The sequence below is a fragment of the Peromyscus californicus genome, unplaced genomic scaffold, assembly GCF_007827085.1.
Source record: "Peromyscus californicus insignis strain IS unplaced genomic scaffold, ASM782708v3 Scaffold_24__1_contigs__length_46423439, whole genome shotgun sequence".
Classification (NCBI taxonomy): Eukaryota; Metazoa; Chordata; class Mammalia; order Rodentia; family Cricetidae; genus Peromyscus; species Peromyscus californicus.
Window position 1 is genome coordinate 37232239 of NW_026294535.1, and position 16433 is coordinate 37248671.

A 16433-nucleotide genomic window follows, 5' to 3' on the forward strand; every position below is an offset into this window, starting at 1 on the left:
AACTTTATTATTCACTTGATGGAACTGTGACAAAGCATGGGAATCCGAACACGTGGGGACCACAGAGGTTTGTTATTTTATTGTGCAGAAAGTCAGTGATAATCCACTAGAGAAGTATTCCCACAAGCAAGCCATCCAAGTACAATCACAGACAGCGATTCTACACGAGGAACAGAGGACCAAGTGAGAGGACGCGCGGAGGAACAGGGAGGAAGCCGGCGGCAGTTTATCGTCTTGATACGTTTCTCCTGCAAACATACCTAGCTTGCAGAAATGGCAGAAAAGTCAGATGTCCAGTCTTACTTAGCCGTGACCAACAACAGTAAAAAACAGTCTTATAAAATTTATCTCCCACAAAAATAAACTATATATATAAAAATTTTATGATGTTCTCACTGTTCCATTGGACACAAGCCTTTTTTTTTTTTTTCCTTTTTTCTTTTTTCAGTATGAAAAATGAGGTATACTGGGACGTAAGAGGTAGCAGTGTGTTTTGATTGTACAACATACAGGAAATAAAGAGTAACTTCATGAGAGATGGACATCGCTCGGTGTGCCGAGTCTGGCCAACATGAGAAACTGCTTCAGTTTTTATGAGCTGGCCAACGAGGTTTCTAAGAGGCCCATCTGAAGATATGGGATGGGGATTTGATCTTTATGAGCCACTGTTTATTGTTTATTTAATTCGCAGTTAATAATCACGTTGAGTTTAAAATCTCTCCATAGCTCCTTTGGTGACTCATGACAGTGAGCAATCTGCCAGTCTCAGAAAGGCATGCGGCCTTGGAAAGGACCTCCCTGACATGGCTGGGAGAGAGACGGCTTTGTCTGTCTGCTTGTTTGTTCCATTTGGCTTCAGTATTAAAAGTCACACGGACACAAAGCCATTATGGGAAACTACCTCCTGGCCCAGTGGATAACACCGTGAGGAAAGTCAGCGTACTCACTAGGAAGGAAAGGCACAAAAATTCTACACAAGAAGCGTTCAATCAATCTGCTTGAGACATTGTACAAAACTCACATTGTGTAACATACATGAAAATATCTGTCAAGCATTACTCTTACAGGCAACTAATCGTAAAACCCTATTTTATTTTCTGATTGCATTAGGCACAAGCTGAGCTGTTTGTAGCTCACCTACAAAGTTTCAAGTTTCTTTGAAGGCTGGCTTGATCTATTCACTCATTTTTGCAAAAGTACGTAAAAAAAAAAAAAGTGTTCTATCAAGTGTCTTTTTAAAAAACAATTCGTTTTGATGAGGGCTAGGTGAAGTTGGAACTATTTCAAACATCAGAGGAAGAAACTCAGAGAACGTTGCAGGCTACAGGTTCGTTCCTTTTGAAGTCTGGAGGTAGGTCCTTGCAAGTCAATTAGTCTGTTTCTATCAACAACTTCCTTTGAGGTACAGACTTGGACAGTAATATTTGAACACTACAGACAAATTGCATGTGTACCTGCATGTGTGTGTGTGTGTGTGTGTGTGTGTGTGTGTGTGTGTGTGTGTGTGTGTGATACTATGTAGTGTCACTGAAGAAAATTATCCTTAAGAACCTAGGAGCGACTTGCTTAAAAAAAAAAAAAACTGTTTCAAATTAATGTAGCATTCTAGCAGGGAAGCTGCGATAAGCACTTGTAAAATTTTAATTGAAAAAAAAAATCACAGAAACATGCATAGCCACGCTGAGACAGAGTAAGGGCGCGTCTTTGACAAGGATGACAGAGAACTGTGGATGACGGCATTGCCTGCCCAGTAAGTTTTCCTCTCTTGCCGTGCTCTTGTCTAGCAGCGTGTAACAAGTGCAGGACTGTAAATTCACGGTAGCATTCAGAGGTAGTATTGAGTAGTGGGGATTAGTGCATGTCTGGCTAAAAGTGCAGCTTGAATGCAGAGACGGCTGACCGAACCAAGATAATGCACCTCGGCCGCCGACCATCTTATGTCAAAACAAAATGTATTACCTGAAGTAATACACAGGCTTCATTTGAGGTAAGTGGCACTGCGGTCTTTCACGGAAACTGGTATACAATGAAGAACGAGAGAAGAGAGAGAGAGAGGAGAGAGAGGGGCTGGGGAGCGGGGAGGAAAAGGTGGAGAGTGGGCGAGAGCTTTTTTTTTTTTTTTTTTTTTTTTTTGCTTTTCAAAAAAAAATATTGTCCTTTAACTATACAGCAAAAGAAATTTATATTTTGCTCCTCCCACCTCCTCCTCATTTGGGTGAGTTCATCAGGTATTGTACCTTTTCATTAAATTCCAAAAAAGGATAATTTCACTTGTCTAGGATGCTTCGAGGCTGACAAGTGTCACTTATTGCTAAGTAGCTTTCGACTGTGTAGGTCTCCCCAAGAGGGAACGGATGCTTGTGGGTGTATCTCTCCTGCTGATATGTGTGAGCCCATAAACACAGGAGTCAACATCTATTATTTGCTTACTTCCCTTTTTGAAAAATGAGCATAGCCTATCCCGGTTTGCTAGCTGAATGAAAAGATACACCAGCATTTTGTCTCATTTAGAATTAAAAAGAAAAAAAAAAAGTCAAGTAAGTGTCTACAAGATTATACGCAAAGGAGAGTAGTATCTACTTATCTTTGGTGTCCTAAGCAGAAGACTCACTATGATTGGGGTAGGGTGGCATCTGAGGGGACCCGCACAGAGTCACATACAATGCTTGTCTTATACGAATGCCCCTGGTCACTAGAGTGACCTGTTAGGGTTTGAATGTAGTGACTGATTAAGCCCAACACAGAGTTTTCCTCAGCCACCCACCCGTGCTTATCAGATAAACACACTATTAGTAGGTTAAGGAAAAAGAAAAGAGTCATTAAAAGTTGCATTGTTAAACTGTGTCCCCCGTGTTTACAGCAGTTTGTTTTTTTTTTTTTTTTCACTAAACCTGGGACTGTGAAGGGATTACAAAGAAAGTGATTAATATAGTCCTTCTCAAGGTTATGTGATTTCTCCCGCCCCGCCCCCGCCCCCTCGCCCGCCCCGCCCCTGCCCCACCCCGCAGAAAGTGGAAAGACCGTGGCAGTAGAGAGTAAGTGGTCACTGCGATGTCTTCTCCCTTCGAAAGATCCAACTGATGCTGAGGTAGAAATCAAATGCCGGTGCCCCCTAATCCTCCTCGGCCGACTCTTGCGAGGATGTCTCTTCAGTCTCCTCCTGCAACACAAGAGGGCAGGTGGGTTAGGCCTTGTTCTGGGCGCACGCTCTGCTCTTCCTGTGCGCCATCCTTCAGGGGCACAGAGCTGGTTGCCTCCACCATGCAAAAGCTGAGCTTGCTCAACTAGAGGATGGCTGTGACACTCCCCGCCCTCATTTCCCAAGCTCCTGACCCCGCGTCATTGAGGACTCAAAGGGTTGTCTTTTCCCAGGGCTGCCTTTAGTCACTGTTGGCTTAAGGCATCAAGGTTGCTGGTCAGCAAATTCAATTGTTTGCCCTCCGGAGAATGTGGATGTGGGATCCCCGGAAGCTTTACTCACTAAAAAAGAAGAGATTTTTTTTTTTTCCGACAGCATGCCAGTCATTGGTTTTTTAAAAACTGGCACAACTAGTCTTAAGAACAATGTTAAGGAATGTGAACCCATCCGCCAGGTACCTGGAACGGTGTGGTAGCTGGTGCTGTTTTGATATTTGCAAGATTTGTTGTCATAGATGGGAAAGCCCAGGATGTAGACGTGGGACCATACCCAAGTTTCCACAGCAAGCGGGGGCAGGTTTGGGTCAAAACTACTGTTTGGGGACTGGTGTAGGACTCCTCTGCAGAGTCAGTGGGAGGGCAAGAGCAGACCCACCCGGAGTGTGTGGCGGCATCTGAGAGCCGTTTCCTCATTCTTACATTTATTAAAGCACGTTTTGAGACAAGGAGCAAAGCTTGACATAACTGCTCAATCTCAATACTAAATCCGTCAACATCAGGCAAACATTTAATGGTGTGCCAGCCAAGCAGAGAAAACCTAATATATATGTTTTTTTTTTTTTTTTTTTTCCAGGACCTCTTCATATAAATCCAATTCCTCCTCCTTGTGGCTCTGGAATTTGTTGGGGGTTCTGCAAGCCGGTGTGAGCTACAAAGTCCTTTTAACGTTTGCTTATTTAAGAAACCTGCAACACCTTTCAGGACATGGGTGGTAAAGCGGAGACAATAAACAGTTCCGATAAAAAGTGTCATTTCGAGGGAGGTTGATTTTTATCAAATGCTGCTGGCCGGCTCCAAAGACAGCATGTGAAAGAGATCCGGGAAGAGAGGTAAACATTTACTCCCGGCAGCCAAGGGAGCCCCATTTAAGAATGGCCAGCTTATAACAAGCTTATACAGCCTTCATGCTTTAATAGATTTGGTTTTCCACACGGCTTCATTTTGTCTGGGTGGCTAACTGACAGAATTTATACCTCTCTTCCTTCACCAGGTCACTACAGAATACCACTCAGTGGGGCATGCCTTCCAGCTTGTCTGTACTACGCGGCGACCAAACTTCCATTCATTAGTGTCTGAAACACTTCAGCTGTGAAGGGGCTCCTAAATGTTACCATGTGTGACGCTTCTTCTTCGCAAATGGAAGGGGAGAAGACTGCACAACTCGCTCGCTGCTCATGCCCTCCCGTGAATGTGCACACACACATGCACATGACCATGGAATCTTTATCCTGTTTTTTTTTGTTTGTTTGTTTCCACAGACCACCGCTTCTTGTAAGTCAAAAAAGGATTCAAACATTCCCTTTCCCCCCAAAGACCGAAGGAGTTGTAAATCCAGGGAATAAACAACGCATACAAACGAATGGATTACAGCTTAAAACAGAGAATCATGGCAGGCAGCATCCAGTCACGGGAGTTCACACCGGTTTTGTTTAGTCTGCTTTTGGTTTTGTGGGAAATGTGGAACGCATGGAGCTACCTCCCTTCTCCTCCCAGGCCGCCCAACTGCGGGCTTCACGTCTTGACGAGGCAACAGGCCATGACCCCGAGATTCTCTGTGGAGTCCTGGTTAGAAAGGAGGATGTAGCAGGATCAAAGCCAGGGGCAGACGGCATATAGAGGCAAGCCCGGGATCAGCTGCCCCGTGACCCTGTGTTTTCACTTAATAGTTAAATTCCAGAAAGTCACTAAACTGTTTGGCAGATACCTTCTTTGTCCTCTCCAGAGGACTCACTTCTCATAACACGAGGTGTGGGCTCATTTTAGGTTGCTCCCTTGGAGCAGGTGGGCATGTTTTCCTCCATCCTCTCCCAGGGAGCAGATTTACAGGATGAAGTCAGGCTGGAACCCCCCACCGCCCTGGACTGAGCTATGGCTATTCTATTTCTATCAGCTCGATATTCTTTTATCTGTTCACCCGAGGATCGGGAATGAAATAGGATTTCTCAGGCCTCGAACTTGCCGAGACCTTCCACTAAATGGAATGTGATCAGCTTTATAGAATGTTCCCAGGAGCCTTGTTTGATGGGAGCTCCTGCAAATCCTGATAGTCAAACCCCTTAGACACAACTCAGCCCCAAAGGATGGCCCCTTGTTTCTCTTTACTTAACATTTCTTGACACAACATGGGGAGTAGGAGTCGTTTTATTTATGTGTCTTTCCTCTGACCTTGAAATTCTTTGGCTGGTAACTATCAATTAGGACTGGGAACCTAATGAGGAGGTCAGGGTGGGAAGTCCCGCTCCTCCGCTACATGTGGGGTGGCAATGTGGCTCTCCCATGTTCAGCATGGTGGGCTTCTCAAAGGCTTAGGGGAGAGCGTCTTTCCTGGCACAGCCTCGGTGGCGGCGGGCCTCCCTCCAAAACAAGGCCAAGGTGTCAAGAGGTTGACACTGGCAGCGTGGGTGGTACTTCCCAACTCTACCAGCCTCTGTTCTCATCTCTCTAGAGGCCTGGCCTTTTGCTCTCTATGCGGCTGCCCTCCTGTCAGGTGCAAAGATACCTCTGGAAAACTGACTCGAGTCCTACACTCACTAAACTGCACCCAGGGACCCCGTGCCATGCAGAGAACAGAAAAAAAAAGAGGTTATTTTGGGATAAGCAGCCATCTCTGATGTCCCCAAAGGAAGGCGATCACCACCAACCACAAAGAAAATTCCCATCAACCTCCAGGCTCAGTCCTCTTTAGTGGACTGTGGACCACAGCTTGTAACCCCCAGATGTGTATCTTAAAGATGGGCTTCACACTTGCAACACATTGCCCGAGGAACTGCGAGGGATTTAACTCGCCACGGCAGCCTTAAAGTACTAAAGAGATAGAAATACTGAGTTGCACACAGCCTATTAGGGGCTGGCTGGTGAGTGGGGAAACCAAACAGTAGCACTCTGGTCAGAGAAGGATTACCTGTTCAGAATGGGGCTTCGGGAATGTTATGCTCAAAGGACTTCAGAGTAGAATCGTACAGTGACATTTTGATGGGCAACCCTCACTACCTCCCTCGAACACTGAACACATCCCTGCTATTCACACAGCTACTTAGGAAGACAACCAAGGATACACCAAGCTGGGTGAAATGTGTTTCCAGCAGAAAATTGATGGTAGGGAGGAAGGGGGTGGGTAGAGTTAGAGAATTACGTATTTGTTATACCTCTCAGAAAATGGCACTCATTTTTGCCTTGGTTTTTCTTTTGTTCCTGCGGAACTCTGGCATTGCTTTGAAAGCTTTGCAGATAAAATCCCTAGGACATAGTCTGCATCTATTGTTCCATCAAGTTGGTTCAACATCATGGTCGTGTCTTTGGGTATACTTTAAGTGATTACAAAAGCAGGAAGGAGGTTAGCCTGGTACCCAGCATTAATTCTTGGTGGTTAGCGGTATAGGCAAGGATGTGAACTACAAGGAGTTTAGTTAAGAATAGAACCTGGGGCTTAATTTTTGGAGGAAGAGTAAATAGCAGGTCTGTAGTGGAGGAGAGCTTCTGGCAAAGTTGGTGGCAGGTGACATCATGGTGCTTTGTGATATTTGTGGTAAGGAGGGCAAAAATCACAGTTCACACAGGTTCTTATAAACCTTTGTGTGTTTTTTGTTTTAATTGCAAAGAATTCTGCCAGGGTTTCATCACCCGATGCTACAGATCAGAATTGCTTCTGTGAGCCAAGCTCTGTCACCAGCCAGCCCACAGAGGGCTGAAGGGCCGCTACAGTGAAATGACATTCTCAGACACACTGTTGGGATTCACACATATTTGAGGCCTGTCTTCTCAGAAGAGAGGTAAAGGGTTCTCCTCCTGAGCCTCAAGGAGCAGGCACCGATCTTGTCACTTTTATCTGAAGGATCTACAAGACTGTAAATTCAAGTTTTTCTACCATTTTTTTCCTTCTTCTGCCCTATAGTTGGAATCAAAAAATGGACTGGGATTGTGTGACTTCATGAAAAGTGATTGTTCCCTCCAACTCGGAATATTTGGCAGCAGATTTTCAAAAACCATGTGAAGTGCAATATAACCCACGTAACCTGGTGAACGCAACATAACCCATGTAACCTGGTGAGTGCAACATAATCCATGTAACCTGGTGAGTGAAGTGGCAGGAATATGTCCTTCAAAATGGAGATTTGGCAAAGCTGAGCTGTTTATAGCAAGACACGGCTCTTTGTTAGCGCTACATATATTCAATAATATATAACTATTAGGGCCACTCGTGTGTGCCACCTTCCACTCAATGAAGTTGCTTCTGAGGTCTTACATGGGCATGTTTCATATAAAGAAGGCTGTTTTTGTTGTTGTTGTTTTGTTTTGTTTGAGACAGGGTTTCTCTGTGTTGTTTTGGTGCCTGTCCTGGATCTCGCTTTGTAGACCATCTGGCCTCGAACTCACAGAGATCCGCCTGCCTCTGCCTCCCGAGTGCTGGGATTAAAGGCGTGCGCCACCACCGCTTGGCCAAGACGGCTGATCTTAGATGTCACTGACCACAGACACCAACCATGATGGCACTAGGAGGTCAAGTAACCAGTGTCTTATTTTCATTGTGGGAGACCAGGAAGGCCAATACCCATCTTGTGGCACTGTATGGTTCTCTGACAAAAGTGTGCCGAGCATATGGGTAAACACCCTGCTGGGGTGGAGAATGTTGATTATTAACCCAGTCACCTATTCTGTGTTTGTTTCTATATGTGTTATTGAATAATAAGAGTATTGAAAAGAAAGAAAAAAATGTTGTTAAATAATTCGCCATCAAGAAAAGAAAAAGAGCCGGGCGGTGGTGGCGCACGCCTTTAATCCCAGCACTCGGGAGGCAGAGCCAGGCGGATCTCTGTGAGTTCAAGGCCAGCCTGGTCTCCAAAGTGAGTTCCAGGAAAGGCGCAAAGCTACACAGAGAAACCCTGTCTCGAAAAACCAAAAAAAAAAAAAGAAAAGAAAAAGATGTCCTAGGTTTTTAAAGACGTGTCTCATGGCTAGGCATTGAATCTAGGGCCCTGCACTGTGTTCTCATTCATTGCTTATTTTGAGAGAAGGCATTCCTAAGTTGACTAGGCTGGTCTGTAGCCCAGGCAGGCCCACTTCATTCTGTGGAATTACAGGCCTGCTCCATGAGGCCAGGCATAAAATGCACTAATGTTTGTCTCGACATAGTTCTGCCGTGGAAAGTCTTGCAAAAGATGTAGCACTGGTCCCTGGGATAACAAGAATGTCTCTGCCCTGGGATCAAGGGCTAGTAAAAAAAAAAGTCTTGAGACGGAACTCACAATTTTCAATAGTGAAAACAGTACAAATTTTGTACAATAGTACAAACTACTCACACATTTCAGAAGCCATAATTTCTGAGGCATGGATTCTGCCACTTTTCCCATTCTTAGGACAGTAACTGAAGATGTAACAGAAGGATTCATGTGTGACGGAAAGCATTCTGGAAAAACTTCCAAAGTCACCCATATTCCCATTTTAATGCAAAATAATTTTAAAATATGGTTCGAGTGAAGTCCGCTCTTTGGATGAGTGCAGACTTGTTCATTGGTGGCACAAGCCAGGAGAAACCCTTTCTTTCCTTTCAGTTTCTTTGTATAAAACTTTGATTGGCCACTGTGTTTTACTGTTAAGCAACAGAACTTTCCACAACATTAATGAAAACTGTACCAATATTTTTTCATTATCCTGAGTTTTTTCTTTCCATTTTTCTAAGATTATTTTTTGAAATTTTATTTATATTTTATGTCTGAGTGCTCTGCAGGTATACCTGCGTGTTCAAAGAGAGCATCAGATCCTACTATAGATGGTTGTGAGCCACCATGTGGGTGCTGGGAATTGAACTCAGGACCTCTCTGGAAGAGCAGCCAGTGCTTTGAACTGCCGAGCCATCTGCCCAGCCCCACCCCCTCCTTTTGTGTGCATGTTTGGTATACTTTGTGTGTGTGCTCCTGCGTGTTTGCAAGCATGTGAGTACGTGTGTGCGCACACTTGAGTGCACAAGTGTGCACATGCGTTGGAGGCCAGAGGTTGGTGGCTTGTCGAGATGGGTCTTCACTAACCTGCTTGTTGTAGAATCTGCTAAGCCTCTGCCTTCCGAGGCTGGAATTTCCAGCATGCTACAATGCCCACTGGGTATTTACATGAGTCCTGGGATCTGGACTCTGGTCCTGACATCTGTGTGGCAAGCAATTTCACCGGTGATGCCTATCCCCAGCCCTGCTCCGAGTTTTGACTTTTGAACAATACTAAAAACAGCAATAATCATAGTAGATTAACAAGTAGTTATTATTCAGCAGACGTTCGAGGATTCAGCAATCCTTCCCTGCCTGAAACCCATCCTATCCTACCATGGAGGACTTGCTCAGAAAGACTGGGCTTCAAGGCTCATTACTACTTATTCTGTATTTAGTGTGGGTTGGCAAGTGTGGAAGATAATTTAGATATGTGATAAATACTTGGATTTCATCCAGCTGACATCAAAACGCAAAGGCATGGCCAGCCGTCTGAGATGGGAACAGGAGGAGCAGACAGCGCGGTGCTTTGCGGTGCTTTCACCGGTAGGCTGAGTCACACCGCTAAGAAGCTGAACTTAAATAAATAAATACATAAACCAACAACAATAACAGCAACAAAATTACAGCAAATGTGTCAAGTCCACTGTCCTCGCCTCTGTTAGGAGCTACAGTATCTCTGTAGCCAATTCTGGACGAGGCAGCTGGCCTCACCTGGCCAATGCTTCCTTATTAGGACAGTCAGCTAAGCTAATTACGGCATCTGTTTAGGGTTAATGGTCCTGATCTTTTCTCCGCGCTTCCTCCGCCCTCTGCCTCGCCTGTGCTGCTGTGCCCGTGAGCTGGGCAAAACACTGCTTTCGACTTTCCTCTCTCCTTTTCCCTTGACCTCTGCAGTGCCAAGGGGTCAGGTCAGAGGTGAAATCAGACAGTCTTTCCTATACAACAAGACATCGACACTCAAGGAAGTCTTAGATGGAATCCTTCGTGTTTGCCTCTTGGTACCAAACATTTATTGGCCCACAAAATGTTTTTACCAGCTTGGAAGAATGTAAGCAGGGAAATAAATCAATCAGTACCCTTTATGGCTTTGGTGCATAAATCACAGGCTCCGGAGTGAGCCGACTGGTGACTGTGAGTCTGATTTATTATCAACTATTTACTGCATTTTGGCCAAGGTACCATGTAAAAGGTGAGTGTTGGAGTGAGAACGCTCTCTTCTCTCTCTCTATCCTCCGTCCTTCTTTGTGCGTCTAGACTAAAAGTGCCCAGTAAAAATGCCTTCTTGGAGGAGAATATGCTGGCTGTAATTCATCAACTTGCTTGTCCCCCAAATGAAATCTCTCATTTTGCTCCAAACAATGTTTAGGTTGTCTGCCATATAAACATCCTTAAAACTGCCCTTGAAGTTGCTGTAAAAACATTCAACATCTTGGAGGGGGTGAGTACCACGTGAGAACAGGTTTTTGGAGATTCTGTTGCCCAGGGGCACACCTCACACAGAAGATATTTGCAGGTAAGAAAGCTATTTTGCTGTGGAATGCTTTGTTTCTGCTCTTTAAGAAAACGACTGGTTTTCAATTCAAAAGGAAAATTTTTTTTTCCTGCTTTAACAGCTCATGGAAAGCTTATAAATGGACAGTGTGCGCTGAATGATGGAATGTTGTAAAAATTAAACAAAAACAAACAAACAAAAGCTTGTTTTCCCTTAGAGCAAAATGTCTGAATTATATATAAGGGACCACGCCTAATTGCCACTAGACATGTTAAAATGGGAACTTTGAGAAACTATCACATAGAGAAGCTAGTGGAACCTTTTCAGAAGGTAGGGTTAAAGACAGAAACTCAAGAAAAAAAAAGTTCCTTCATTCGATATTAATAACTTGAAAGAAAAGTCTACCATTCCTTCTAAAACTAACTTTTTAACATATGTGGTTGAGGATTTACCTCAGTTTGCTGAAGAATTGGCTAATTTCTAATTAGCTAGTTTCTATCTATCTATCTACGGCTTACTTTATTACTTTAAAATACAAAGTAACATTTCTAGTAAGCCTTGTTTTCTGCAGTTTGGGAATTTAAAGAGAGTCAATGTGAACACAGCAGACATCTTCCCGGTTAGACTGGAGGGGATGAGTTCCTGCCCATAAGAATTATGGGAAAGACTTGCAGTTTGCGATTCATGGAACCTGGTGCACTTTCCAAACTCAATCCCTCCCTTGCAGAGCTTGCCTTACCTTTTATAAACACACATGCTTATAAATACAAACACATATGCTGAGACAGCATTATGCTGGATTTGCCCCCTCAGAGTGACCTTTTGATGCTTTTTATCCCAGGGAGTGCGAGCATTCTTTACCACAGAGCCTCTGTAACTCAGCATTCTTGTGACATATATATATATATATATATATATATATATATATATATATATAATGGAGGTGATCCTGGTGGTCTTCATCTTAAGGGTAGGATTTAGCAATTGCCATACAATTTCCCCCAATTAAAAAAAATCATTTTAAAAACATGTAATGGAAGCATTAGGGGGAAAGGGGACCATTTTGAATGAATAAAAACCTCTGAATTTTTTTTGAAAATTTAAATCTTGAAATATGAAAAACTTAGCAGCCAAAGTAAGCTAGAACAAAGTAAGCTAGTTCCCTGATATTATGAACTTCTCACACTTTTCTTGAGAATTAGGGAAGAGTCGTTGTTATCGGGCCACATTTCCTAGATGGACACACAGGACAAAGTCCAGGGATGGCCAGAAGGAAGCACTGTAGTCATATGCATGGCAGTCTCTTTGCTTTACACGCGACATACTTAATCTGGCTGATTGCCACCATCTCAGAGCAGGACCTGAACGTAGCCCTGAGTGATGAAGAAAGGCTATGTATGAGTCCGAGTCAATCCAGACTGCTGGGGGACAAGCCCTCTGGGGCGGAATTGTGAAAGAAACAGATGGAAGGGAGTCTTCGACTGTTCTGTAAAATTTACATTATCCTCCGTGAACTTCCACGTAATGCCCGTGTTTACATAATTCATCACTGTGCCTCGAGACAATGTAAATTAGGCAGTCCAACGAGCCATGTTCTCTTCCCTCCTAATTCCATCTGAGTGTTTTTCCTTTAAAGGGAAAATTTGGAACAAGGTCTGTAAAACAGCCAGACAGATCAGGGGACGGCCATTGCTTCTCTTGTGGCTTCTTTCAGATTTCTGATTCCCCTGGGTGTGTGTGTGTGTGTGTGTGTGTGTGTGTGTGTGTGTGTGTGTGTGATTTCACTTATATTGTCCTTGGTGTTTTAAAGCCCAATTTACAATCATTTGCAGAGCCGTTAATGATTTCTACCTATGATGCATATGTCTATGATGCATATGTTTGTGCCTTTCTACTAGCCTACAAGCCATTTATTTCACCTACAGCATCTCCTTCTACGTCTCCACTTTCCCTTCTGTGCCTAGATAGGCCACAACAAAATCAAAGAAACCCATGAAGTTCAGCTCTTAGGGAATCCATCCCCTTAATAACCCATGACTTTCTACCCATTCGTCTGTATCCCTTACGGATCACATACACACTGACATTTTGTGGCCATTTGCTCATTAAACAAATGTTCAAACATCTTGCCATGTTTTTTTTTTTTTTCTTTTTTCATCGAGCATGCTCGTTCTTGGCTGCCCATTAGGCTAACGTGGAGAGTTCATAGAAAGTACTTAGGCAAAGGTCTTCCAGCCAAGCAAGCAGAATGGATGACATATGGGGCTAGCGGTTGTAGGTAAGTGTTTAGCAACTTGCTGTCTAGGAAAACAATGGTCTGGATAGGAGGCTTATGCCAATATTCCCATGGTGTAAAGACTCACACATAGTGGACTTTGAGGGAACACAGGATTTGAAAGAGATGTTCACATCCAGCTCAGAGTTTAGGCGCTTTGTATTATATGCATATGAATCTTCTCTAAGCACAGCTGCAATAGGAACCTCTGCACCCCACAATTCTTTTCTCTCTCTCTCTCTCTCTCTCTCTCTCTCTCTCTCTCTCTCTCTCTCTCAAGATTTATTTATTATGTATACAGTGTTCTGTTTGCATGTATCTCTGCAGGCCAAAAGAGGGCGCCAGATCTCATTACAAATGGTTGTGAGCCACCATGTGGGTGCTGGGAAGCAAACTCAGGACCTCTGGAAGAACAGCCAGAGCCTCCCAACCTCCGAGCCATCCCTCCAGCCCCCTGCATCCCACAATTCTCTGACGAGTTACTTTTTGTTCAGTGTGTCTTCCCTATGACACCGAGAGGAGAATTGGAATCAATGCTATCAAACCACATAAGGTTATTAATCTGTAGACCATGATGCAATGCTGAGCCTCAAAGTCGCCTCTGACTAAAATACACAGCACTGTTCATTTACTTTCTCTTGATTTTTCTTCCCAGTGAAGGATGAAAGGCTATCAGAGCATATTGAGTGTTTGTTTACATTTCGTTTAATTAAATATTGCTTAAGAACACTGAACATTTTTAGTACTGCCCATGCCAGGCTGGGAACAACACAGCGAATGATTTTCATTGTTGTCCTAGTACAGCTTAGGATTTATCAAACTCATAATACATTACATGTAATTATTTTCATTCACTTCGCCTGTATCTTTATATGCATTTGAAAATTTTAGAATTTTTTTTTTTTTTTTGCTTGTTTGTTTTTCTATGTAGCCCTGGCTGTCCTGGAACTCACTCTATAGACCAGGTTGGCCTTGAACTCAGAGATCTACCTGCCTCTGCCTCCAAATTGGTGGGATCAAAGCTGTATGCCACCACTGCTTGGCAAAAACCTTAGTCTTATCCCAAGCAGTATTTCTAGAGAGGTGTACCTATGTTAAGGCTGCCTGCATGGTATTTTTCTAAGCAAAGCGATGTAGTTTTAGGAGAAAGCTCTCTAGAGAAACCAACATTTCTACAGCTATTTTTAATTACAGGAAAGAGGTCTACAAAGAACTTCATGACTCAGGACACTACTTATGACACTACTTACTGACTTGCTTTACTAGGTTCTACCTGCATGTCCACATGGGGAGAAAATAGCAGGACCTCTTTTTTCTCCCTGCTTTTCGTGCTGAGAACTGAACACAGGTCCTCATGAATGCTAGGCAATCTCCACCATGGAGTTACGCTCCAGAATATATTCTTATATTTTCTTAGTTTACAGTCTTGGAAATGATGATTAATTTATATGTCAGTAATACTTTCTTCGAGATATATTTCTTCCACGAATACAAATTCCATGCTTCTATGCATACACTGTAGCTTGGACAAGAAACTCCAGGCTTATGGACTGAAAGAAGTGAGGATAATTTTAATTTACTATTGCCGAGTTATTTTTAAGTGAGACCTGAGAGTTCGGGAATGTGACACACTGGCATAATTTCCAGTTGGTCAGTCTCACTGTAGGTGTTTTAGGATATCAAATACTACAGAACAATTCAATGGTCTGCTGTTTTCAGCCATACATCAAGAGTAATTTACAACTAGTAAGTCCTATGGCAAGTCAAAGAACTGTGGACAGTCAGGAGGAAAAGACAAAATTTAGTGTTTAAGATTGATAAAATGGGCTGGAGAGATGGCTCAGCGGTTCAGAGCACTGGCTGCTCTTCCAAAGGTCCTAAATTCAATTCCCAGCTACCACATGGTGGCTCACAACCATCTGTAATGAGATCTGGCGCCCTCTTCTGGCCTGCAGGCATACATGCAGGACGAATACTGTATGCATAATAAAAAAAATACATCTTTTTTAAAAAAAGAATTGGTAAAACAAGCCAGGCACCGTGGCGCACGCCTTTCATCCCAGCACTTGGGAGGAAAAGGCAGGTGGATCTCTGTGAGTTCGAGGCCAGCCTGGTCAACACAGTGAGTTCTAGGACAGCCAGGACTATGTAAAAAGACCTTGTGTCAAACAAAAAACAAAACAAACAAACAAAAAAGAATTGATAAAACATAATAAAATTAAATTCTTATTTACAGCCCTGATATAGTTTTTTTTTTTGCATGTTACTTGTGTTTCTTTTAGACTAAGGCCTTTGATGTTTTGTTTCTGTTTTCACACACACACACACACAACACACACACGAAATCATGATGTGTGAGTGGAGGTCACAGAAAAAAATTACCACAATTGTCTTTCTCCTTCCAACATGTGGACTCCGGGGCTTGAACTCAGGTCATTAGGTTTGGCAGCAAGCGCCTTCACCGGCTGAATCATCTCACTGGCCCTGTTTGGGTTTCTTAATAAATAATCTCAGACTATGTATATTCCTGACTTGGAAGGATATAACAAATGTTCAAGACTATTTGGATGCTGACATCATCAAAAGGAGAAAATGCTAATTGAAGGCATGGAAACCTTTTTTGGTACATATTTTACTTGCGTTCTTTGGGGAGAAAAAAAAATTGTAAGGGATCATGCCTTACCTGAGCAGGCTTCTTCTGAACGACTTGTTGTGGCTAAGGAAGAAAGAAACAAAAGAAATGTTACATTTTAAAAGGAAACATACAGAGGGAAAAAAAAGCCAAGTATTCATGCTTTAAGTGTGGGTGTGGATCTGCAAAGCAAAGGGGAAAATTCAACATTCAAAAAGTTTATCTACGTTAAAGAGTGTTTATTCATAATCTCCACTTGTGAGGGAAAGAATACACGTTCTTTAGTACTCATATTGAAATAAATTTGCTATAAGAATAACTCAGTTTTCAGTCTGCATGTCATCAAACTTGAAGAGGGGAAAACCCCAACATCCTAACATTTTTTTCTAATTCTTTACCAAGATAAAACTTACAAACCACCCAATTCACTCCTTTAAAGTGGCTAATTCAGAGGAATCTTTATTCAACAGGTGCATGATTAGCACCACAACCTAATTTTAGAACATTTTCATTGTCCATACAAGAAACTTTGTATCTCATTGTGACCGCTCCCCATGGCTTTCCACCTCCCTCGGCAACCTCCTGAGCTGAATTTACCATCAACTTACCCTCTGTTACATTAATTGGCTTGTTCCAGAC

General features: G+C 43.1%; 1 protein-coding gene across 1 annotated transcript in view; it reads right to left on the reverse strand.

Annotated features, from left to right (window-relative positions):
• Positions 1-3019: 3019 nt before the first annotated feature.
• Hmga2 (high mobility group AT-hook 2) overlaps positions 3020-16433 on the reverse strand; it is a 122396-nt gene continuing 108982 nt past the window's right edge. The window contains exons 4-5 of the mRNA XM_052753775.1: positions 15846-15878; positions 3020-3160 (exon numbers count right to left, since the gene is read on the reverse strand). Of these exons, the coding sequence (XP_052609735.1) occupies positions 3113-3160; positions 15846-15878 (81 nt within the window). The 3' untranslated portion in view covers positions 3020-3112. The remainder of the gene's footprint in view (positions 3161-15845; positions 15879-16433) is intronic.